The 25,323-nt window shown below is 43.1% G+C and overlaps 1 protein-coding gene across 2 annotated transcripts in view; it reads right to left on the reverse strand.

Annotated features, from left to right (window-relative positions):
* Window positions 1-538: 538 nt before the first annotated feature.
* Window positions 539-25,323, reverse strand: part of LOC136678006 (cadherin-7-like) — a 72,880-nt gene continuing 48,095 nt past the window's right edge. For both annotated transcript variants that reach the window (XM_066655753.1, XM_066655754.1), the window contains 3 exons: window positions 20,964-21,081; window positions 20,582-20,833; window positions 539-1,379 (listed from right to left, as the gene is read on the reverse strand). In XM_066655753.1, the coding sequence (XP_066511850.1) occupies window positions 871-1,379; window positions 20,582-20,833; window positions 20,964-21,081 (879 nt within the window). In that variant the 3' untranslated portion in view covers window positions 539-870. The remainder of the gene's footprint in view (window positions 1,380-20,581; window positions 20,834-20,963; window positions 21,082-25,323) is intronic.

Consider the following 25,323-nt stretch of genomic DNA (forward strand, 5'->3'; position numbering starts at 1 on the left):
CCATGAAGGGAATCCTCCCCAAGAAACAAAACAAAACAAAAAGACAACACCTTCATTTAAAGATGCATGGTATATGTATATCTATCGTCTAAAAGACTGAGGGCTTTTTCTGTATTGGTGGGCTTCCAACTAAAGTTTGAAAGACGGTGAGCTCTTCATTTCGTATGAAACTCAAAACTAAAGCCAGCTGTCAGTTGAGAGGCTACTCAGAGAAGATATTTTATACACAGCAAAAATTGCGATTCCTCAGGAGGCAATGCTTCTGGCAAAACATTAGTTTTTTCCCTTCTTTTTCCTCCGAGGAATGGGTGCTTCTCAGTTCTTGGCTGCTCAATTCATATTGATTTTTTTTTTTACTCGGAGAACCCATGAGTCATAGAAATATCTGACAGAAACAGAAACAGAAACATACAGATACCAAGATACGGATCTGAGAACACTGGTACAGGGCAATGGCTGTTTTGATTTATCACCATCACCATGGAGATGAAGCGCCTTCCAATGTCTCTGCAAGATACCAGAGTAGCACCCTTGCACGGTGACGGCAGCTTGAAACTCGTCTGTAAGACTCTTTCTTTAGTGGTTTTGACCACATCCCAAGGCCAGACTTGGCATCATATGATGTTCTTCAGCTTGAAATGCACTGTAGGGCACAAGAATCCACAGCTTGTCCTTGGAGAATCTTATCACACTGGACCATAGTCTTGTTTTTGTTTTTTGTTGAGAACCTACGCTGGGAAATCCTCTCCCAGACCTAGAGAATGGTCCTTTTTTGTCCTCCCTCCCACACATCTCTTCAAAAAGAGTCTTGACAATTGTTCTCTTCCGTTACATCCTTGATTGACCCAACCTTGAACTGGAAATCCGTGGCTAGGAGGAGAAGATATTGCTGCTGTCGCTATGCCCATAAAGATCAGCAAGCTTCTTAAACCTTGGCCCCCAGTCGCTGAGGTAGTCATAGCTCTGCTCCGAGTCTGTGCTGAGCGACTCCAGGGAACTCAGGGACTCGGCCACTGAGCCGCTGCCCTCGAAGGCGTATGTTTGCAGGGAGTCGTAAGGCGGTGCTGAAGGGTCTACGTCTGCGTCCTTCAGTCGGTCCCATATAAAGTCCCGGAAGATGCCGTTGTCTGGTGTGATCTTGTAGGGAGGTGGGCGGGAGCAGTAGAGCGTGGGCACCTCTGGGGTCACGTCCCGCCGGGTCTTGCTGTCCCGGGCCACATTCAGGTTGCGCAAGGCCACCATGTCAAAGGCCTCCGTGTCCTCCTCCCCGCCGCCCTCATCATCGTAGCGTACAATGTTCTCCCGGACGTCACGATCTTCGTCCAGGATCAGTGGCTCCTTCTTCCGCCTTCGTACCGTCACGATCAAGAGCACCAACACTGTGGACAAAACAATATTAAAGCATTGTTAGTGTCTGCTTTATCTCATTTTGAACCATTTTGATTGGTCAGTTCTAAATGAAATATTCATGCAACGAGCAAACTGTGACACTGACTGACATCCACTTTATATGATAGTGTCCATCTCCTACTGAGTCTCTGACGGACCGGAGTAACTGCATTTTAGTCATTTCATTATTTTTAGTTTTAGCCTAGTGTAGGTACGTTGCGGTAAGGTTTTACTATTTTAGAGGCATTCATCCATTCATTCATTCATTCATTGTCTGTAACAGCTTATCCAGTTCAGGGTCGTGGAGAGTCCGGAGCCTACCCGCAATCAATAGGCGCAAGGCGGAAACACACCCTGGAGGGGGCACCAGTCCTTCACAGGGCAACACACACTCACACATTCACTCACACACTCACACCTACGGACACTTTTTACTCAACAATCCACCTACCAATGTGTGTTTTTGGGGCGTGGGAGAAAACTGGAGCACCCGGAGTAAACCCATGCGGACACAGGGAAAACACACCAAATTGAACACACCCTGAACTGGATATGCGGTTACAGAGAATGAATGAATGAATGAATGAATGAATCCCCAAAAATACGGAAGGAATATGCACATTTTTCCCTTAAAAACATTCTGCATTTAATCAACATTGATGTTTGAAGTTTAAAGAGCACCTCAAAGCGAGTTTGAGTCGAGAAAAAGGTGCTCCTAGGTGCTCAAATAAAACATTCTTTGAGAGTCGAGTACTCTTCATAATTCCGCTCTCGTCGCCCTGACCAGAGGCGATTTAACCTGCCTGTGGGCCCAGGGGCTAAACACCCACCCCCACCCACCCCAGTTATTTTGTTTTTTTGTTTTTTTCATCAGCTTCTGTCCTCATTTCCTTTTTGACTTTAGGCTTTTCTCTTTTGCAAATTGTCTCTATCAGATTTGCGCCGCTGCCCGGTGAACTGCACACGCACAGAACACCATTCTTGTGTACACTTTACTCATAGCTCCATAGAGACTCATAGAGACACGGCCCTCTTTGGTTGTACGGTGTTCCACATCGTTAGTGGTCATGTTTTGTTTTAACAGAAGACTACCTCAACACGGATATTGTAAGTTGTATATAAAGACACTTTGCAGGTTTTCCAGGTGTTTAAAGCTGTAAAGGATAGTGAGAAGAGTCTAACTCATGTTCATGCGTGTTTAAAGTTACGCACTCTTGAAGATGCTATAAGCTATACGCCTGAAGGTCAGCGCATGCACCATCCAAATCGGAGAAGTTGTGTGAATCGGGTAGCGACACACCCCACTCTCGTACTTTTGAACCTCAGACATTTTAATAACACCCTAACTATAATAGTCACGTTGCGTAGCATAAAGCCACCAATCATATTACACCTATCAGAGTTAATCTGGCCAATCAACTGTCAGAAACATGAGTGACGTGTAAATGATTTACAAAATCATTGGTTGATACGCCTGAAGCTTCACCATAAATAAAAAAACAGCCAATCCGAGGCCCCTAATTATTTGGAGCCCCTGGGCTAACCCCGTACATTAAAGCACTCTTGGCCCTGACAACATTACACAAAGTGTTTTCCTGTACATATTTTCTGACAATTTTCTGTCTTTCTAAATCAAAAATAATGACTACTTTACCATTCATACCATTTTTCATGTATTTTTTATTTGCTGAAAAAAGCGCAAATCATTATCATAGTTTGTGTTTCTTCAAATGATTATTTTTATTTTGTTCTGGACCACATGCAATTTTTGCCATTGTTTTTGGCATCAACACTGTGACGGACTGAATTACCGACTAACACCCACCGTATGTGATAGCCTAAGTCTTTTACTCAGTCTGTGACTTATTGACTCCCATTGTTCTAACCCTAACCCAAGCCTCACCCCAGAAACTGTGCCTTATTTACAGCTCGGAATTAAAGCTAGGATGGAGTCCAAAATCAGTGAGAACAGGAAGACAGTATCACCACCGTATTTATGACACGACTTCAAAATACTCTCTCTTTGGGTAATGCACCTGAGATTATTTCTGTTATTTCTAGGCTACAATGCTGTGGAGCGCCTATAAGATAACTGCTGTTATCTTCAGTTCAATTAAGCCAGATCAGGTACATTAGCTTTATCAATATATTCATCAGCTTGGCCTGGAGCGGCTTTCGCAGCAGGGCTGACAGCTCGGGAGGGAAAGGTGGTTTATCACAGGGTTTGCAGGGACAGAACCAGTTAAGGAGTTCAGCTGATTTAATCACCGTAATATATGCTTTAGTCAATTACGATCTACTACCGTGAACTATCCCAGTGCACACACACACACACACACTAAAGAAGAAAAACATCCCCGTAAAGGCTTTGTTTGATTAAAGCAGCTATTTGCTAATCCACTGGGTATATTTGGCTTAACGGCCTTAAGCAAGCCACCTTAAATATTTGAAATTAAAACGTCCCAATCACAACGCGGGGTTAAATGTGTGTTGAGAGTGCTCTGAATATTTAGACTCTCCTTAAAATCTGAAAATTCATCTACTGTAAAGTGCACCCACTATGAACACAGCAGAGGCGATTGCTCTAAGACTTCAAGGGAAGCTCAGCTTCCGCTAAAATGTCAAAAAATAAGTGATCAAATATATACTGTTGTGTGTACATGTCATTGAATAAATATGCACTACAACGCACTCAACTTTTGTTCAGAATCAGCTTCTTATCACTGGTAAAGACGCGGCTTTCCTCTCAATCATTCCCGCAGCTTCACTGTGCTTTAAACAGTGAGGACACTGAGCGTCCACAGAGTTCAATAGCGAAGCAGCAAAGTGCAGCGAAACGAGACGAGTCACTGGATAAATGCTGGGCTTTGTCCCGCCCATCGGACGCTCAGCGTCTCTGGGGGTCTATGGGGCAGTGGGCTGGCCTCGGCTGGCCCGGACGCTCAGCTTCTGCATGATGATTGGATGATCTGTCTGAGGCTGAATCCCTTTTTGATTGACAGCGAAATGAGCGAATCAGCGATCACTTGGTGTAAAGATCTGTGGGAGCACAGTCGGACACACTTCACATGGGCCAAGGCCGTTTAAGCAGCCTAGCTCTGCTGGCCATTGAGAGGACACTAGTCAAGTCCCTGGAAAAGACGCCTTGTTGGTACGACAGGGTCACAGAGCATTTTCTTAAAAAGGAACGGAGGGTAGAATTTACGTATAAATAAACCGACACATTTTATGATATGGCCGAAATTGAGCTTCCCCTCCTTGAAAGACCAGCATCCGCCACTGGAACACATTCAGTCTATGGATATTTAGTCTCTATAAAGAATCATGGAGCAAAACTGACAATAGAACTGGAGGAGCTGCCTATGGTCACCATGACCAGGGCCAAGCATTCTCAAGAGTTATAGACCACCATTCTATATTTTGCAATAAGCTGAAGTAGTGTTTGTTATCTAGAGCAAATACTCTAGTCTATTCCATACTAATATTTCATTAAATGTTACACTACACTACACACACACACACATACTCTTGGTTCTGGGATGTTAAATAGACTTCCATTCATTTTGTGACTCTTACCATTAATTTATCCAAAAGAACTACTAGCTTAACCCTAACCCTAACCTTGATGTCAATCTTAAAACGTCTTCATCATGTAATTTTAATATTTTCTTGGTCCTCACAAAGAAGACAGGTCCCCACAATGTAACACACAGATCACGGCTTAAAGGAAGGTTACATAGACTTCCATTCACTCTGTGGAGACTTACGCTGACCTTGACAATAACTACAAGTACCCTAATCCTAACCCTAACACATGCTTACTTTAAAATCATGAACTACGTCATGGGGACATAATTTTCGTCTCCATGATGTGCTGAATATCTAGGCTACATGCGCTCACACATTCTCACACACACACACACACACACACACACACACAAAGAAACAACCAAACACTTTGGATCCCTTCCTTTGCAGTAAAAGTCTTGCAGAGATTTAAGCCTATGGAGGCCCTTGTGTCTCCTCACTCTCTGCGCTGTCATGCTTGTGTGTAGTTAAATTGGCAGAGGCACACACACACACACACACACACACAGACGCTGAGATTTAGAGGCGGAAATGTGCTGTAAATACGAAGCTCCAGCGGTCACCCTGCCTCCACCCCAACCCCCCCACTCTCCCACGGATGGCTTAGCCGCGCTGCCCAGCACTAAATCCTGTTTTATGAGTCCGGCATATGCCTACTGTATCTGCAAAAATAAGGCAGGATTATACATCAGTCAAAAAACACAGCACCCATCCCCCGAAAGCGCGGGTCACACACACGATCCCAATGATAAACAGCAGCTCATGCAAATATCCCCTCGCTATAATCAGGACCATAGAGAAGCTCTGTTAATACAGTGCAAGGCAATGGAGAAAGAGGAGGTAAATATATGTTGGTATATTTCACTGTTTTGATGTGGTTGTCTGTGTACGAGTGATGCAGTAAAACACAAACAACAGAGGATCACTAAATGATGGGCTTGGCTCTTGTGAAAATCCTCAGGACCAGATGTGCTAAGCATTTTGTTCCAGGTTTTAAATGTGCAGTTTATCAGCTAGGGTCCCTTGTTTGAACTGGGATCGCGCAAAATGTGGGAGTGTGGCACCTAAATAAGTGGGGAATTTAGAAACAAGGAGGATTGCAGGTTGTATTTGGTTTCCTGAAATTGTAGCCTGGTTTCAATGGGAATATTCCACAACTTATACATAGTTTGTGAATCTATATACCAATCTGTGTAATTCACAGACACCTGTCCATCATGAAACACCAGTCTTAACCCTCTCCCATTCGCCCCTGTGTCACAATCCCTACCACAGTTGACACATTTCCTACTTCCAACTTACTCTACCTGACTCTATTCTACTTGCTTTTTGGTGCTTGGTCCCTGGAAGCTGGAGCATTAGCATATTCACTCCCAAACCCTCCAAAAATTGTCAGTGATGCTGCAAAACTCTTATTCTCCAATGGTTATTCTCAACAGTGGTAACATTAAGAATTGTTTCCTTGTGTGGTCCTGTTGTTGCTGTTCTTTGGGACCCAACACAGCTCTGTGCATCACTTCAGATCAGTAGAGTTTTGTTTGTTCTTTGTGGCACCCTCCACCTCGAAAACCAAGGAGCATTTAAACCTTTTTTAGAAGACAACAGTGTCATTTTAAGAGCTGCCGTTGAGTCAGATCTAAACAATTGTGAGTGCTACTCTAGGTTGGATACTTCATAGATGGCTACTTTGTGGTGGACGTCTGCATTTGAAAGTGATTGACAAGCCTCTCTGGCCAATCAGTATTCTACAAAGTTTACACGTCATGGTTTAGTCTCTAATCCACCGTTTCAAGTACTAGGGCCCAAATTTACCCAATGAAAATGCAATAAAGTGGATAAGCATTGTCCATTGGCAATTGCCCTTTGTCCAATGCTATTGTCCATTAGATGGTTGACCTTTGTTTCACCCTACACTCTCAGAAAATGTGTTACTGGAACATAATTGTATCTTATTTAATTGTAGATTTTAAATTGTGTTGATTTCATACGCCCAATTTAATCTCCAGGATTTTTTTATATGACACAGTTCTATAATGAAACATTACAAACAATTATCTCTCCTTCCAGAGAAGAGAATGTAATGTACCTATAGGGAACAATACTGGACTTTTAAACACAGTTGTACCTTTAAAGGTACATTTACACAGTTTGTACCTTTAGTGACTAATAATGTACCTCTACTGTACCTTTTGTCTGAGAGTGTACTGTGTGAGTGAGGTCCAGTGACCCTTATTCTTCAGTGTTGTGTATTGTGTATGAATGAACACAGACAGCAGAGCTCTGAATGACTCTCTGATTCAAATGACCTCCAAACGAGCCAGTGATTAGAGCCGGATTTGAGTGAAACTCATGAATCAGCTTCAGTGCATTGAAACGAGGACATGTGCAGGGGTCATGACCCAGTCATCTGTAAAGTCATTTGCATAAAATGAGCATGAAATATGCCCTAATGTAAACAGATGTTTCGCCAGACAGTCAATAGCAGAAGAGTGATCAGCAGCTCATGAGCCAATGGTTGTCTTCGGAAGCACAGGCTTGGCTCCTCGATTTCATTGCAAGTTTAGCACATTGCCAGTTTAGCTTTACTAAACTGGATGTTCATTTCAGATTGTAGGTGATGACTACAACAGTGGCCACTTTTATATATTTCTTCTCACACATGGGGAAAATATGTCAGTGCAGAAACAACACTTGTGCCGAAGAACTAGTTCCATTTATGAAGGGATTTCTCTCCCAGGACAAGGGACACAGCACAGGGAGGACAGCTGCATGGCTGCGGCACATCCTGGGATGGGAGAGAGAGGGAGGGAGAGAGAGAGAGAGAGATGAGGAAAGCTAGAAAGAGAGACAGTTGAGAGAGGGGGAGGTTTTATGTGTGTGTGTGTATGTGTGTGTGTGTGTGTGGGAAAGGGAGTAAACATCTAATGATCCGTCCATCGGCCTGCCATGGAGAGTGTGAAATATGGTGCCACACACTCATACTTCATCCTTAGGCATGGTGTAGACTCCCAGGGCCAGACAGGCTTAGAGAGCTGAGAGAGGCCTGGGGATGCTGTGCGTGAACACACACATACACACACACACACACACACACACACACTCATCACCTTCCCACACTGGAGCATGGGCTAAGATTGAAACCCTGACCCCACATTAAGATATTTCTTGAGAGTATCGTTAGCTAGAACTCCCCCAGTTCCATTAAGCTGGAGGGGAAGGGGGCACATGCTCCTCTCAGACGTATGAATCATGTGGGGAGCTGTGGCCTAATGGTTAGAGAAGAGGACTTAGGACTGAAAGGTCATTGGTTCTATTCCCACAAACCCACAACGTCGGAGATGGCTGCTCTCTGTGTGTGTGTGTGTGTTTGTTCACTGCCACAGATGGGAAGACACACTTCGTTGTATAATTGCGAGTATCTTTATGATTATCATATATCATTGGAGCACAACACACTTGGAAGGGAACACCATATGATGCAGTATTAATGTGAGAACAATTCCATCACAGTTCAGACCCCTTTTGGAACGTTAAAAGTGACATATTCTCTCCTTTTTCACAAGTGGAATCTTAGTGAAATGTCTTTGACCTGCTTTGGTCAAAATACCACAAGGATCAAACACCACAGCTGCGCTCTCGCCCTGTCTAAACATCCCTGTTCTTTAAAAAGATAACAAGCCACACAGCTCCCAAACAGCTTGTGCAACATTCTGTTTAGCTCGGTTCTTCCTTTTCAACTTTTGTTTTAGCCGTTTTAGCTCATTCCTCTTTCTTATTTTTATCACTTCTCACTTTAGTTTTCGAACATCTGTCTGATGACTGTGTGGTCTTATTTCACAGTGCCCTGAACAAATAACTTTTCATAATATGTCCTCTGTAAATAATTTCATTATTCTGTCATCATCAAGTCCACAGATAAAGGAAGATGACATTACATTTCTGAGACTTTCCTCGAAACATAACCCTGCCTCTTTCCGTAAGTCGTTAAGGGAATGCAAGCTTGCACCCCATCAATGTGCATTACTTCACTCCACTAAAACAGTCTGGGGAGGGAAAAAAAACAAAGAATAAATATCCACTCTTGCCATTTACCAAACGCACAGAGTCTCCGGGGGCGCGGAGGGCTGTGGCGATTATGGTGAGTGTTATATAGACTGTCTTGCCGGACTGTACAGTTACTGACCGTTCCCACTTAAAGACGTGATTCAGCTTGCTTGCTTTGCTGCTGTGGTGACACAAGATGGATGTTCGGCGGCGAGCGGTGGATCAATTTAACATTATCCCCAATTTGCTGTAATTGGATTGAGAAAACAATCCATCATCCAGAATCAATTAAACAACAAGTGGAATATATTTTTTGCGGGGGGCTCGTCCTCATCGACCTCGTAAAAATGAGCCATCGCCGGCTAGATTATGCACTGCCACTCTCCCTGTGTCTGGCTGAGCTTTAGCGCTCGCCACAATAACCCCAGGGCAGCAGCTGCTAATGGAGATGCAGCCGGAGATCTTCTCTGTCTGCTGGACGTTTATACGACCGCACTAGAGCCGGCTGTAGTTTACAGCACCCGTCTGCCACCGGCCTTCCACGGCTACTGCATTATCTGCTAAAATAAATTGCCGTTTACTGCGAAGGAGGCAAGTGAGCGCTGGTTCTTCATAAGGATGAGTTCACTGCAAGCAAAGCTCAAAAATAGCTTTAGATTGTTGGCCCAAGGAACCTAACACCTTGTGATATGTTTGGTCACGTAATTTCAACTTCTGTTTTGTATAAAGAGGCAGATCCAACTGGTCAGACACCAGCCATACCTGACTAGCATGAATGGTCACTTTACTGAGCCTCTAATTGGTCAGCTGAGTAAGGACTGAATCCTGTCCAAAGGAGTCCAACTGTGAATTTACTTGCCCTCTGTTCAGCATTCGTGTTACATCTTCCCTTTGTTTACCCATGTTTCTGTTCAACATGCTTGGAGGAGAACCTTACTTGACCCCCTTCATGGAGAGAGATGTTCCCAGGCATCACCAGCTTCTCTCTCTATATCTGCTCAATGGGATTAGAGACAGATTGTCTGATTGAACACATGCATTGTCAGAGCTCCCTCAAACAGCATGGCCAGCCAACAGAGGGGCTCAGCAGGACGTCCCCATCAATTGTCTTTCCGTGTACGCAGCCTGTAAAAAGTTAGAAAGAGATTTTTTTTGGTTGTTGTGCCTTTTTTGGTTGACCAAATATTCCGAGCACATTTAGCTTCAGCGTGAGCTTCAGGTTCATCAAAGTACCTTCTTTGATTTGATATGGTTTTGACTAAATCAGGATTTGACAGTTTCTTGCCCAAGGCACTAACCGAAAGAAGATAAAATACAGGGGCTCTGGCTTTATTCCCAAAATAGGTCCTTTGTCAATTGCTCTTTGGCAAGATCTGAACTGCTTTCTATCTCAGGGAGTTACGTTCTTGGGGAAAACTTACTATAGAACGTGTTGGTGACACTCATTTTAAATCCAGAAAAATGTCCAATATTCATTCATTCATTCATTATCTGTAACCCTTATCCAGTTCAGGGTTGCGGTGGGTTCAGAGCCTACCTGGAATCATTGGGTGCAAGGTGGGAATACACCCTGGAGGGGGCACCAGTCCTTCACAGGGCAACACAGAAACACACACACACACACACACACACACACACACACACACTCACACTTTTGAGTCATCAATTCACCTACCAATGTGTGTTTTGGACTGTGGGAGGAAACCAGAGCACCCGGAGGAAACCCACGCAGACACAGGGAGAATACACCACACTCCTCACAGACAGTCACCCGGAGGAAACCCACGCAGACACAGGGAGAATACACCACACTCCTCACAGACAGTCACCCGGAGGAAACCCACGCAGACACAGGGAGAACACACCACACTCCTCACAGACAGTCACCCAGACGAAACCCATGCAGAAACAGGGAGAACACACCACACTCCTCACAGACAGTCACCCAGAGGAAACCCACGCAGACACAGGGAGAACACACCACACTCCTCACAGACAGTCACCCGGAGGAAGCCCACGCAGACACAGTGAGAACACACCACACTCCTCACAGACAGTCAGCCGGAGGAAACCCACGCAGACACAGAGAGAACACACCGCACTCCTCACAGACAGTCACCCGGAGGAAACCCACGCAGACACAGGGAGAACACACCACACTCCTCACAGACAGTCACCCAGAGGAAACCCACGCAGACACAGAGAGAACACACCACACTCCTCACAGACAGTCACCCGGAGGAAACCCACGCAGACACAGGGAGAACACACCACACTCCTCACAGACAGTCACCCGGAGGAAACCCACGCAGACACAGAGAGAACACACCACACTCCTCACAGACAGTCACCCGGAGGAAACCCACGCAGACACAGGGAGAACACACCACACTCCTCACAGACAGTCACCCGGAGCGGGAATCGAACCCACAACCTCTAGGAGCTGTGTGACTGCGACACTACCTGCTGCACCACCAATCTCCAATAATAATAAAAAAAAACTGTGCTATACCCTTGATGAAGAAATGCTGTAGAAACAGTGCTGTAAACTGATGTGGAAGTACACTACATGGCAGAAAATCCTTTCCCAGCCTTCTGGAGGTTAGGGTTAAGGTTTGGGTTAGAGGTAGGATAAAGGGTTAGGGTTATGGTCTGGGTCATGGTTAAGGTTTTTTTTTTTTTTTTTTTGCTTGTTTGTTTTTTAAAGCTGGGTAGGCATCAGCAAAAAAGGTAGAATATATTTCAGATACATAGTTGAAACTCTGGGAATGTTTGTTTTGTCAGAATTGACCTTGACCTAAAAATTGACCTTGAGACCAGGTTGGAATCCTCTATATATAAGATATAAAAAAATACATTCATAAGACTTAATACAACACCTCGTTTTAAGATTTCGTATCCTCATGTTTTACACGGTCCTTGTAGATATTTTACTGCATTAATGCATTAAAAAGTTGTACCGATATTTTTCATTTTTCAGTGTTTTCATGTAACTACAAGTAAGCAACTACATATGTTTATCCCATGTCTTATGAGGCATTGTATTTGCTGTGTAACATGTTAAGAATGTATATATACAGCACTATCAATACAGGATTAAGGGTTCAAACTACTGTTTAATTTGAATCTCGGGAAGATAGGGGTCCCCAGCTGTTTGATGGGCTCAGATTCTGATGCTCATGCGACCCTGTGGTCAGGATTGTCCCAGGGAGCCCGGGGCTTGGCTGACCTCTCTGTTCCTCCACCTTAGGCTGTGGAGTAATGAGGGAAAGGAAGACTCCCTGAGACGAAGCCAAAAAACATCTGCCACAGAAGATATCATTATGTGGAGATAAGGATTGGAATATTTTGAGATGACCTCGCTGCAACACTGGCAAAAATGCATCTGGAAATAAAACTAAACTAACCGATAGGTTTAAACTCTTGACCTCTGGCCTGTTTGGAACGTCACATAGATGTGTGATTAAATTTGACTTGTTAATTCACCTGTGTTATAAATGGTGTAATTACAACATTATTCATTAAATTGACAAATCAATACTCATCTACAAATCAATACTGACTGCTGAACTATACAGACTGACCTGGATTAACTGGAATGCTACCGACCATTTACATTCTAAATTTATATAAGTACAATGTAATAAAGAGGGCTCCTTGCTCATCTTTAAACTAGAACTCAGCATTACTTTTAAATACCATCATTACTTCAAAAAATATTCTTTATTATTATAAACATTGTATTTCCATAATTAAATCAGAAGACTAATCATCTACACAATCATCTACCAAACAATATGGACTGTTGAACCCTGCTTTAGGAAGACCTGGCATGACTAAATGCTAAATTGTGTAATAACAATGTAATACATTCAATTGAAAGAACATATAGAATTAAAACATATACAAAGCAAAACTGACTTATAAACTCTGCATTGTTAGTGGCATTATACAGACATACAAGGCACGTCTTAAATGCTACATATAAATTCTCTTAAAAATTTTGTAATTACAATGTAATTAAAGGGGGCAGCTGTGGCCTTGAGGTTAGAGAAGCGAGCTTGAGGCCGGAGGGGTGCCGGTTCAATTCCCGAGACTGGCAAGAGAAAATTCATTCATGGCTGAAGTGCCCTTGAGCAAGGCACATAACCCCTAAACTGCTCCACGGCCACAGCTGCCCCATTTATTACATTGTAATTACAATATTTGTAACAAAATTTACCGGCAGTGCCTTGCTCTGGTTGTGTGTGTGTGTTCACTGCCCCTAGTGTGCATCAAGAATTGCTCACTAGTGTGTGTTCACTGCTATGGATGTGTCTAATGTGGAGAAGCAGTACCACTTACGGGATCAATAACGGTGTTTCATCTTTTTCTAAAAGGTAACACAAAGCAGACTGTTGAATGCTGTGTTGTTTGGAATATTATATTAAATACTATTTAGTGTATATATTATTATTAAAATATATATTAATATTATTAGTAATTAAAAGAGATACATAGTTCACGAGAGTCAGAGCTGTTTATTTTACAGAGGAGCTTTCATCTTTCTGTTAAATTTATCACCTTGTAATTACATAATTGATAGCGTAATTAATCTGTAATATCACGTCAATATATCACACAGTATACAGCTCGATACATTACAGGTTCCAGCGAAAGCTTCATTGTTTCACAGATGAGTGTTGAGCCTTCAGTTCACTTTATTAGCTTCTAATTACATAATTAATATATTTAATACATAATTAATAGCCTAATTAATCTGTAGCATTTGAATCCATTCATCCTGAAACTCAGACTCAATGCAAAGAGCGACCCGAGATTTCAAATGTGGCTGCTTTAATGTGGAAGTGAGGAGGCTTAGGGACCTGCCATGACTCTGCTGTGAATACTAAAGCTTAATTATGTTATCAACCATGTCTAAATCAGAGCACCATGTAAACAGACCCAGCAAGACCCGAGCGTTACACATTCATTATGTTCAGAGTGGTGTAATTACAATGTAACAAACTCAGATGTGAGATTAAACCTGAAAAGTCATGCATAAGACAAAACAAAACCATTTTAAAGTACCGAATTCCATATTTCATGTGTTGGGATAACGTCAACACTGCAGCTTAATTACACGATCAATTATTAACTAATTAATTAGAAGGTAATAAACTGAATCAAAGGGCCTTGTTGGGAAATGTTAATAGTGTTACAGGGAATCCTATGAAATGAGGGTCATTCCAGAGAACACAGTTCCACTGCTCCATGGCCCAACACTGAGCTGTTTTACACTCCTCTGGCCAACACTTTAGAAGCATGTCGGTTTATACAAGATGTGTGTCCTAAATGGACACATTGAAGTAGTGGAGGTTACTTACTGTACCACAAGCAGTGTCTACAAACAGTTTGTAGTGTATACTGGTAAAAGAAGACTATACTGACATATTAATGTTGTTAGAACAAAACCTTGTATCTCCAAATATGTTGAATTTCAGGACCCCAGGTCATAGAGGTCATAAAGGCCCTACAATAAATGGATCAGGATTTTTCCCCCAATTGCAATGGAAGAGATACACATGACCAAATACAAGGTTTTGTTCTAAAAATTTCTTTATTATATACTGTATATATATATTATTGTGTCGTAGCCTCATCCTGGAGTTGCGCTGCATGGATGAATATCTCCTGACAATGTGCGCAGTGCTCCTTAATTCATTCCTCACAAACAACGAGAAAAAAAGGAAGATATGTTCTCTCCGTATACCTCAGCTAATCCTCTTTAGCACCCCACTCCCCCAAACACACACACACACACACACTCTCAGCGTCCTTCTCTATCCATGAGTGAACAGCCCCGGGCCGGGTCTCCTTCGCCTAAAATAACTTTGCAGCTCAGCCGAGGTGAGGCGAGGCAGTGGCTAATCCTGCTGTTAAAGGAGGTGAGGATTTCGTGGAGGAGCGGAAGGGCACTGGGGATCTTAATACAGAGCTGGACACCAGGGCGGAGCAATAACAACGATACGGTGAGACACTAAGGGGACGTCAAAAAATGTTGCCCACATGTAAAATACACGCAGTCAGTTTCCATGCTTTGAAAGTGTTACCTTTCACTTCTCTGGGGTGGTTCCCTCAAGAAGACTTCGGATAGGGGACAGAACCTTATTAACATGTCTATGGTGTGTACTTTCCTAGTGGCCAGTGTTTCTGGGTGTTCAGGATGAAGTGATTACACAAAACGAATGAATGCATTAAAACAGATATTCACCATTGCTTCTGGATGAGGTTACGTCGTGTAGCTATAATGTAAACAAATGCATTTTAAAACCACTGACATTTACTAGACTGAGGCAATCTTCAGACCACCTACCACTGAAGGTACATTTACACTGTTCCTACCTTACATTTAGTGAACCTGAAAGTACCTATACCAGAGGTCAATAATAGAGGGACTACTATGATGAGTTTTGTGACTCGACTGAGCGACCCACACAGGGCCAGGCTCCAGGCACCTATGTCCTGGCCCAAGAAAAATAGCTCATTGGACGATAATGTGGAGACCGTTGGGAGAAAAAGATAGAGAAGAACACTTTACTGATCCTGAAGACAGCTGCAGTATCAGAGGACTGTACTAATACGAGTGGAAGTTCTCATGAGGCTTAAGGCTCTGTTTAGAGATAAAGTCTAACCCATTTACAAAATTAGCCAATCAGCTGCTGGTTGTGCAGTGAGCGGAGGAGGGTGGTCAACATTGTGAAGCTTGTGGTAAAAAAGGCAATAAAATTCTTACTTTATTTTAATACTTTTTAAAAAATAATATAATTTTAACATTTTAATTCAAAGCATTTTTTATTTTTACTTGAAATGAGAAAATAATGACTTATTTAGAGTGTTTCTTATGTGTAATTCATCCAAGTTTCTGTGAAAATGAAGATATATTTTTGAAATATATTGAAATTGTTGTTCAGTAAATAAAATGTTGATATAAATATTAGTTTGCTTCAGTTATCTCCGATTGGAGCTTAATGAATTAAAACTAAATACACTTGACCAATACAATGCATTACTCTGATCAACGTATGAACGTAGTACATTTGTGATGGTGGGGGTGGGGGGGGGTTGACAATAATAGCATAGCGGGTTTGGAGAAGAGTCAGATACAAGACACAGGACGAGCATTGGGATAAACCATTTTGGAAATGAATCAGAGATGGGAGAAAAGACTGACTGTTCAGAAGGAAAAAGAAAGAAAGCCAGTGTGAGACTGAGGGAGACGTTTTGGAAAGAAAGGGATGGAGAGGATGGAGGTTCTCGCCAGCTTCTGTCAGTCTTAATTAGGGAATGTGTTCTCAACGGGAGAGGCTTTGTGTGTGTGTGTGTGTGTGGGTGCCCACTTTCAGACGACAGATCTCCGGTCTCTCTGTCTGTGTCCAAGTGAAAGCCAAAAGAAAAAAAAAAAAAAAAATCGCAATCACACTGCAATCTGTTGACTGATTGCACCCCTCGACGAGACTATTTAGGCCTGGAACTCCAAACAATGAGACAGAATCACTGAGAGTGGAGTGAAGGGGTGGGGGGTGGTGGTGGGGGGTTTATTGGGGACATAGGGGTGTGGTCCATTGGTGGGAATCAACCTGAGACAATGATGTCGCTGAAAATCATGAAAAACACAGTCCTTTTTATATCGTAATTGAAAAAAAGCGCTCTTCACGTTTGATATCCCCAAACAACCAATGGGGTCAGCGCGTTACAGCCGGAGAATATGGAGCTTGTTCCACCTCCACTGTCTCATTACTCCCAGGACACATCCTCTCTGTCCTAATAATAAGGGAGCTGCTGCCAGACGTGAGATACAAAGGTCAGCTAGCATCGCTGTAGGCAGATACACACACACACATACACACATGGCTGGTCTAGACCTGAGCGAGAGAGGAGCTATCAATGCTATAATCACGAAATCAATCTATCCATCAGAGCCATATTCAGTCTCTCTCTCTCCAGAGTCCTCAGGCCAACAAACCTACACAAAGTCACGCAATCAGACCCTCCGCATTATCGGCAAAAGGGACCCTCGCCGCACAATCGGCTAACGAAGCCGCGAGCGCGCTAATCAGCCACGCTAACATAGAACCAAGAGCCGGCAATCTGGTCACTGCACAACTGTCCATCACGGGAGCATCCCCAGACTCTTTCATCCACCCAAATCCCATGACTTTGAGGACTCTCTTAAAAAAATAATAATAAAAAAATCATCACAGAAAGCAATGGATCGCACTCACTTTCTGAAAATCAATTACATAATTATCTAATGTTATTTGATTTCCAAGCTTAGCTTTGTCACCCACAAGCCAATCTGTCTGTAATTAATTTCCTTCATACACACAAAAACAACAACAGCAAGTTCATTTGGAGTCGGTTAGCTCCTAATGAAGAAAATGATCAGGCAAGAGACAGACAAACAAGGCAAGCAGCGAGACAACATCCTCACGGTGCTATTGACTTTCTATTCGTCTCGCTCAATTACACGACGTAGGGCTCAGACGTACTGTAGGGGATTTACACACCGGTGTACGGCATCAATCCGCTGAAACTCATCCACGCCCATGAAGTCGTCAAGAAAATGCGCCGTGACATAATGAAGGTCATGGTTTTAATGGCAGCGGCACTGATGATGGCTGCAGAAAGACATTGGAGGCGATGATGTCATTTCTGAAGATGATAGTTGGTGATTACAGTGATGATGGCGATGATACAGAACTGAGTTTTCAGGATAATGATGATGATAATGATTACGATGGTGTTGCTGATGGTGACAGTGATGATGATGATGATTATAATGGTCAGGACATTGTTGGAGGATTCTTGTGACGCTAAAGATACTCATGTTAATGGTGAGTTGTGTATCAGCTGCTGGTTGTGCAGTGAGCGGAGGAGGGTGGTCAACATTGTGAAGCTTGTGGTAAAAAAGGCAATAAAATTCTTACTTTATTTTAATACTTTTTAAAAAATAATATAATTTTAACATTTTAATTCAAAGCATTTTTTATTTTTACTTGAAATGAGAAAATAATGACTTATTTAGAGTGTTTCTTATGTGTAATTCATCCAAGTTTCTGTGAAAATGAAGATATATTTTTGAAATATATTGAAATTGTTGTTCAGTAAATAAAATGTTGATATAAATATTAGTTTGCTTCAGTTATCTCCGATTGGAGCTTAATGAATTAAAACTAAATACACTTGACCAATACAATGCATTACTCTGATCAACGTATGAACGTAGTACATTTGTGATGGTGGGGGTGGGGGGGGGTTGACAATAATAGCATAGCGGGTTTGGAGAAGAGTCAGATACAAGACACAGGACGAGCATTGGGATAAACCATTTTGGAAATGAATCAGAGATGGGAGAAAAGACTGACTGTTCAGAAGGAAAAAGAAAGAAAGCCAGTGTGAGACTGAGGGAGACGTTTTGGAAAGAAAGGGATGGAGAGGATGGAGGTTCTCGCCAGCTTCTGTCAGTCTTAATTAGGGAATGTGTTCTCAACGGGAGAGGCTTTGTGTGTGTGTGTGTGTGTGGGTGCCCACTTTCAGACGACAGATCTCCGGTCTCTCTGTCTGTGTCCAAGTGAAAGCCAAAAGAAAAAAAAAAAAAAAAATCGCAATCACACTGCAATCTGTTGACTGATTGCACCCCTCGACGAGACTATTTAGGCCTGGAACTCCAAACAATGAGACAGAATCACTGAGAGTGGAGTGAAGGGGTGGGGGGTGGTGGTGGGGGGTTTATTGGGGACATAGGGGTGTGGTCCATTGGTGGGAATCAACCTGAGACAATGATGTCGCTGAAAATCATGAAAAACACAGTCCTTTTTATATCGTAATTGAAAAAAAGCGCTCTTCACGTTTGATATCCCCAAACAACCAATGGGGTCAGCGCGTTACAGCCGGAGAATATGGAGCTTGTTCCACCTCCACTGTCTCATTACTCCCAGGACACATCCTCTCTGTCCTAATAATAAGGGAGCTGCTGCCAGACGTGAGATACAAAGGTCAGCTAGCATCGCTGTAGGCAGATACACACACACACATACACACATGGCTGGTCTAGACCTGAGCGAGAGAGGAGCTATCAATGCTATAATCACGAAATCAATCTATCCATCAGAGCCATATTCAGTCTCTCTCTCTCCAGAGTCCTCAGGCCAACAAACCTACACAAAGTCACGCAATCAGACCCTCCGCATTATCGGCAAAAGGGACCCTCGCCGCACAATCGGCTAACGAAGCCGCGAGCGCGCTAATCAGCCACGCTAACATAGAACCAAGAGCCGGCAATCTGGTCACTGCACAACTGTCCATCACGGGAGCATCCCCAGACTCTTTCATCCACCCAAATCCCATGACTTTGAGGACTCTCTTAAAAAAATAATAATAAAAAAATCATCACAGAAAGCAATGGATCGCACTCACTTTCTGAAAATCAATTACATAATTAGCTAATGTTATTTGATTTCCAAGCTTAGCTTTGTCACCCACAAGCCAATCTGTCTGTAATTAATTTCCTTCATACACACAAAAACAACAACAGCAAGTTCATTTGGAGTCGGTTAGCTCCTAATGAAGAAAATGATCAGGCAAGAGACAGACAAACAAGGCAAGCAGCGAGACAACATCCTCACGGTGCTATTGACTTTCTATTCGTCTCGCTCAATTACACGACGTAGGGCTCAGACGTACTGTAGGGGATTTACACACCGGTGTACGGCATCAATCCGCTGAAACTCATCCACGCCCATGAAGTCGTCAAGAAAATGCGCCGTGACATAATGAAGGTCATGGTTTTAATGGCAGCGGCACTGATGATGGCTGCAGAAAGACATTGGAGGCGATGATGTCATTTCTGAAGATGATAGTTGGTGATTACAGTGATGATGGCGATGATACAGAACTGAGTTTTCAGGATAATGATGATGATAATGATTACGATGGTGTTGCTGATGGTGACAGTGATGATGATGATGATTATAATGGTCAGGACATTGTTGGAGGATTCTTGTGACGCTAAAGATACTCATGTTAATGGTGAAGATACTGATGATGATAACAATGTTACTGATAATGTTGATGATGATGATGATGATGTGAGTATAATAGCAAAATGTGAAAATGATGATTATGACGATGAGGATGATGAAACTTATCGAGATAAAAACATTGAGATAAAAAAACAATGTTTGCTGATGATGATAATGATGATGTAGATGGAGATAAAAAGAAAAAGTAAAGGATGATGGTGATAATGGAGATAAAACATGTAATTGTTGATGGTGATGATGATGTTAATGATTCTTGTGATGCTAATGCTATTGATGTTGATGTCGAAAGCTGTATATGATTCTGAGGACATTGGTAGTGTGATGATGATGATGATGATGATGATGATGTCGATATTGATGTAGTACAGTGGGCAATATGGCTGCATTCTACACAGAACACTGGAGTGTGATTCAAAGTTCAAGTATGTGTGTAGCTATATATATAAAGATGTAAAGATGGCGGTGATTCTTCTTACCCAGCAGTGTGAGGATGCAGGCGAGAATGGCCACCAGCGCTCCGGTGCTGAGTCCGGCAGACAAGAGGAAGGCCTCTGTGCCACAGGCCTGGGGAGTGCCATCTGAGTCGCAGTCGCACACCCGGATAGACAGAGTGTTGGTGCTGCTGAGCGCTGGACTCCCACTGTCCACTATCAACACGGGCAGACGGTACATGGCCTGCTCTCGCCGCTGAAAAGCACTGCGCTTCGTCAGGACAGATGCTGTGTTATCTGAGAGGAGAGAGGGTGAGAGAGTGCTGTTCCTTTAATTCTTCCACCAGTGGACGGCAGATTGTAAAAAAATCTGTGATGGTCTGTTTCAAATACATATATTGGGAATTCTGTTGCCTGTGTTGGATACCTTTATTATCCCGGAGGGTGAAGTTGAGGTTCCCTGCAGCTTCAGCCGTCAGCGAAAAGAAGAAACGATGACCACTGGGCGGCTCGTCTCTGTCGACTGCGCTTATGGTCTCGATCACCTGTGGGAGAAGAGTCCGACTGTTAATGAGATCAGATTCCCAAAACAAACTGGATGAATCAGTACAAACACACACCGGCTTTGACCAGCGTGGTGTTCCTACACAGTGAACATGCCAGGGCTGAATGGCGTTATAAGGCGTATATATCTCATATCAAAATATACACAACCAAGGTCAGGCAACGATTTGAAGCTGGCGCAAGTGAAAAAAAGTTCAAATATCGAGTGAAGTTTGGAATCTAATCAAAACCTTCTGCGCAACTCTCTGCCCTGTCTGCGTGCAGCCATGCTTAGACAGTTCTTCAGGGATTTGGGCTAAAGCTGGAGGCCATCCTGGGCTAATGTAGCACCCAAGCCCCTCGCAAAGCAGAGAAAAGTGCTGTGTTTTAGAGATGATTATCAGGGCCTGCCCATCAGGTGGTGCGCTAAGAAGATTCCCCGACACTCTGTTGTGGCCTAATCTGCCGGCTTTGGCTGGGTTAAATACAGAGCGCCCGGCTCTACCCTTGGGTCAAGCTGTCGTCAGCACAAACTCAATCTGCCTGAAAATCTCCTAAAACCAGTGTCCAGCGGCGTCCAGCACCAGGCACCACCAAACAGACTCATCCCTGATTATTCTTTATACCGACTTGCGATCACGGAGAAAAATTCAGCGCTTGGCTCATCCTCTCAGCGGCTCGGCTTCATCTCACGCTCGCACATTAACTGATTATTTGGCAGGAGTCATTATGAGGGGTTTATCTTTTTAATCTGTAAATATTTTTGAACCGTAAACCCGCTCCCAGCCCCCACCCATAAGTACCTCATGCTGTTCAGGATGTTCTTTTAACACTACGCTCAACGACACACTGATCTGCTGTTATATTAGCTATTATACAACAGTTCCAAACAAGTAATCTGATTGGACAAGAGACACTCCATGTGTGTTGATATAGAGTATAACAGCACTGGGACATTTCACTCTACATGTATCAGTCCACTTTTTAGATGTGTATAAACGAACAGTGATAGCACTGGAGGAGTCTTAAAATGGGGGTAGTACAGCAGCAGCAGGTACTGCCTCTGGCTTCAGGTGGGTTTTAAGCAACACTAAGTAATAATTTTACTTTAAAATCATATTAATATAACAATATATTTGAGTTTCAGAGGGTAGAAGGTTTAAAAAAGGACACAACAGGAGAATTTCTGCTTGATTGAGTGGGTTCCAGCAGCTGGAGATGAGGGATATCACCACTTCTGGTTAAGCTTGAAGTGTGTGAAGGGGAAATCTTTTCTGACCATGCCGGGACCACATGCTGAGCAGCAGCAGTGGCCTGTCTGACCGTCAAGGCTGACCACGTCAGCTCAGAAAAAAGGAGACCAGACTGGGCACTGGGATTCTTCAAAAGACAATGTTACAAAGCAGCCAACCCTTTCCAGGATCTTTTCTTCGCTCGATTGCCTGCGGATAATTCTCGACGAATTGTTCAGAGATCATTGCCTACGCTGGCACAAAGCCCCTGCTAAATGCTAAATGCTAAAAAAGTGATGCTGAGAACAAAAGGGCAGTTGAAGGAGAGTTGGCCGAGTGCTGTGAGCTGGAAATGGAAGGTGCGGATAAGCACCTGGTGTGACCCCATTAGAAGATCTTGTAGGGTGGGGTTTGGGGACTCTCTTTAACAACTAGCCATCTGTTTTTGTGTCCAGCAACTAGGGGCTTCTCCATCCCGCCCGTATAGTTGCCACCCAGTGAAGGAGATGGAGAGAAACCCTGTCTGGTTTGATAAGTGAGAGCAGGTTGCACGTTGTATCCACTACAATCTGCAGCACTTCTCGCTGCAGACAATTTGACGGAGTTCATTCAAATTCAAGAGCTTTGCACAAGCTCTTTCAGAGCGGCACACTCGGCGATGTGGCAGGTGTGTGTCGCTCCAAATATATAAATGTGCCGCTGACGTGTATCACAACAATGATAGGGAAAACATACCCAAGGGCTGCCTGAGATCGCAAAAAGTCATCCACATTCTGAAAGTGAAATATGACAATAGGAGTGAATATGATCACCGCTGTTTGTACAACATATGTCTCCCTCTCTAAGGCGTAGCATGGGTTTACATCAAAGTTGAATGCAGCTCAGTTTACAAATTACAGGCTTACACCGGTTGCATACTACTCCTGGGCAAGCTGGAAACAAGAGTCTTCTATTTTTCCATCCCTCTAAACATTCATTCATTCATTCATTCATTCATTTATTCTTTTATTAGTAGTTCCCACCAACCATCCATCTACAATATTAAACAAAATTATCTGAATTTGTGGAGTCATATTTCATATGTATTTTAAACCTTGCTGAAATGAATGCAGCAAATAATAAGGCCATTGACAGTAATGAGAAGTTGGAGATGGTTCATAACCAACACAACACAAGCTCAACCAGGTACATACCTTTTATAATGTTGCTAATAAATTAAACAAGTGAAAATGGTATGTTGACATTTCTCAGATATTATCTTGTTACACTGGATAGTTACTTAGACCATTGGCAGCTAACAGCATCCACAATGCACCCTGTTCTCCTATATATCTGCCCTTTAGACCTTCAGATGATATAAGGTACATTCATTCTTCAAAGGGGTAACTGCAGAAAGCTGTAGACGCAGTACATCAGTCTCGCTGAATGTTGGTGTATTGTAACTGTATGTAGGAGTAAATGGCTGTAGCTTGTGTCCATTTCAGTGTGAACCAGCAGAAATACAGAAATGTTTAACTGCTGATTTTAATGGATCAAGGGATGGAATCAGAATGTAATAAACACCATCTGATGAAATTTATTTGGTCACTTCTGCTTCTAAATACTCTATAATTAGCTAAAACCCTAAAATTTTAACTTTAGGATCAATTAAGAGATTAATCATGAATAGCTACAGGTGATATCATCAATCACTACTAAATTTAACCAAGATAAACTCTGTAACATTATTCTCAATATTATTCTCATCTACTGTGCCTTGTACCCTGAACACAGCTGTAAATGTCAAAATACCTGCCTTATAAATACTGTTAAAAAGCCTTGAATAGAACTTTACTAGACGTCCACAGCCTTGCAGTAGCAGCGGGGTGTGGTCAAACGATCTCAGCCCACGAGGGAAGCAAAATATAAAACGGTTATGAAAACATGCTGCGGCTTTCAGCTTCACTCCAAGAACAGTTCCACTGGGGTCCCAGACTCACAGCAAAGTCACCCGTCTCTTAATACAAGAGCAATCTGGGAAAGTTAAAAGAGACGTGGGCCTAGGAGGGCCAAAAAGCACAAGCCAGTGTCCGGAGGGACCCCGTCTGACAGAGAGAGTGTTTTACACGATGAGTGCCATCAGCACCAGCTCCACACTTAGGAAAAACAAGCATGATTCCCTGTGACATTGGCACTCAGGCGGACAGGGGACTAATTGCCGGGCCCAAAAACAATGATCTTCCATGAGGGAGTTGCCTGGACTCAGTTCGTTGTAGCAGTCAGTGTACGTTTAAAGCAAAAATGGGAAAGATGAGTATTTTAAACCTATTCACCGCTTTCCAAATCACGTCCCCTTCTGCTGGATGTCCAGATTCCATCCCCACCTCTCCTGGGAAAAGTGGGAGCTTCTGTATCTATCACAGTTTGATCATGTTCACTTCAGATAGTGTTAGACACTCCTATGTCTATGAGTGGTTCTCACTACTTGATAAGGGGGGGCACTCTGGAAACACAAAACATAAACCTAAAGTCACCATGCCCAATGGCATTCATCAACTCTAGGGGTATAAAGCCCTCCAGTGCTGGACTATGAGATGACTTGGAGTGGTGTTTGCTATCCAGAACTAATCATCCAGCATCATTGCCTGTCATCAGTAATGTCCTAGAGGCCGTTAGCAATCAAATCCTGACAAAAATAGGTTTTCATTGCATTCGTGGAAAGTGACCAGCTCAGTCTACAAATGGCCGATGTGTGTGTACCACTCTTTGGACACTCTCTGGACTTGACACAATGCCATCCTGCCTCAACAAAACCAATTTCATGCCACAGTTACCTCCGGCCACATTTGCATGGCTGTTAAGCTCTTTCCTCACCAGTGTCCAGAGCTTTGATCCCCTGATTAGAGTGACCTGGTGCAGAAATACACCACGTTTATACTGTCCTTCATTTCTCTTTCTGTTATGTTCCTGAGCTTCAGAGACCGTCCACTCCAGGTCACTAAATGGTTCTTGGTTTGGATTTAACAATGCCAT

Source organism: Hoplias malabaricus, chromosome Y (genome assembly GCF_029633855.1).
Source record: "Hoplias malabaricus isolate fHopMal1 chromosome Y, fHopMal1.hap1, whole genome shotgun sequence".
Lineage (NCBI taxonomy): Eukaryota > Metazoa > Chordata > Actinopteri > Characiformes > Erythrinidae > Hoplias > Hoplias malabaricus.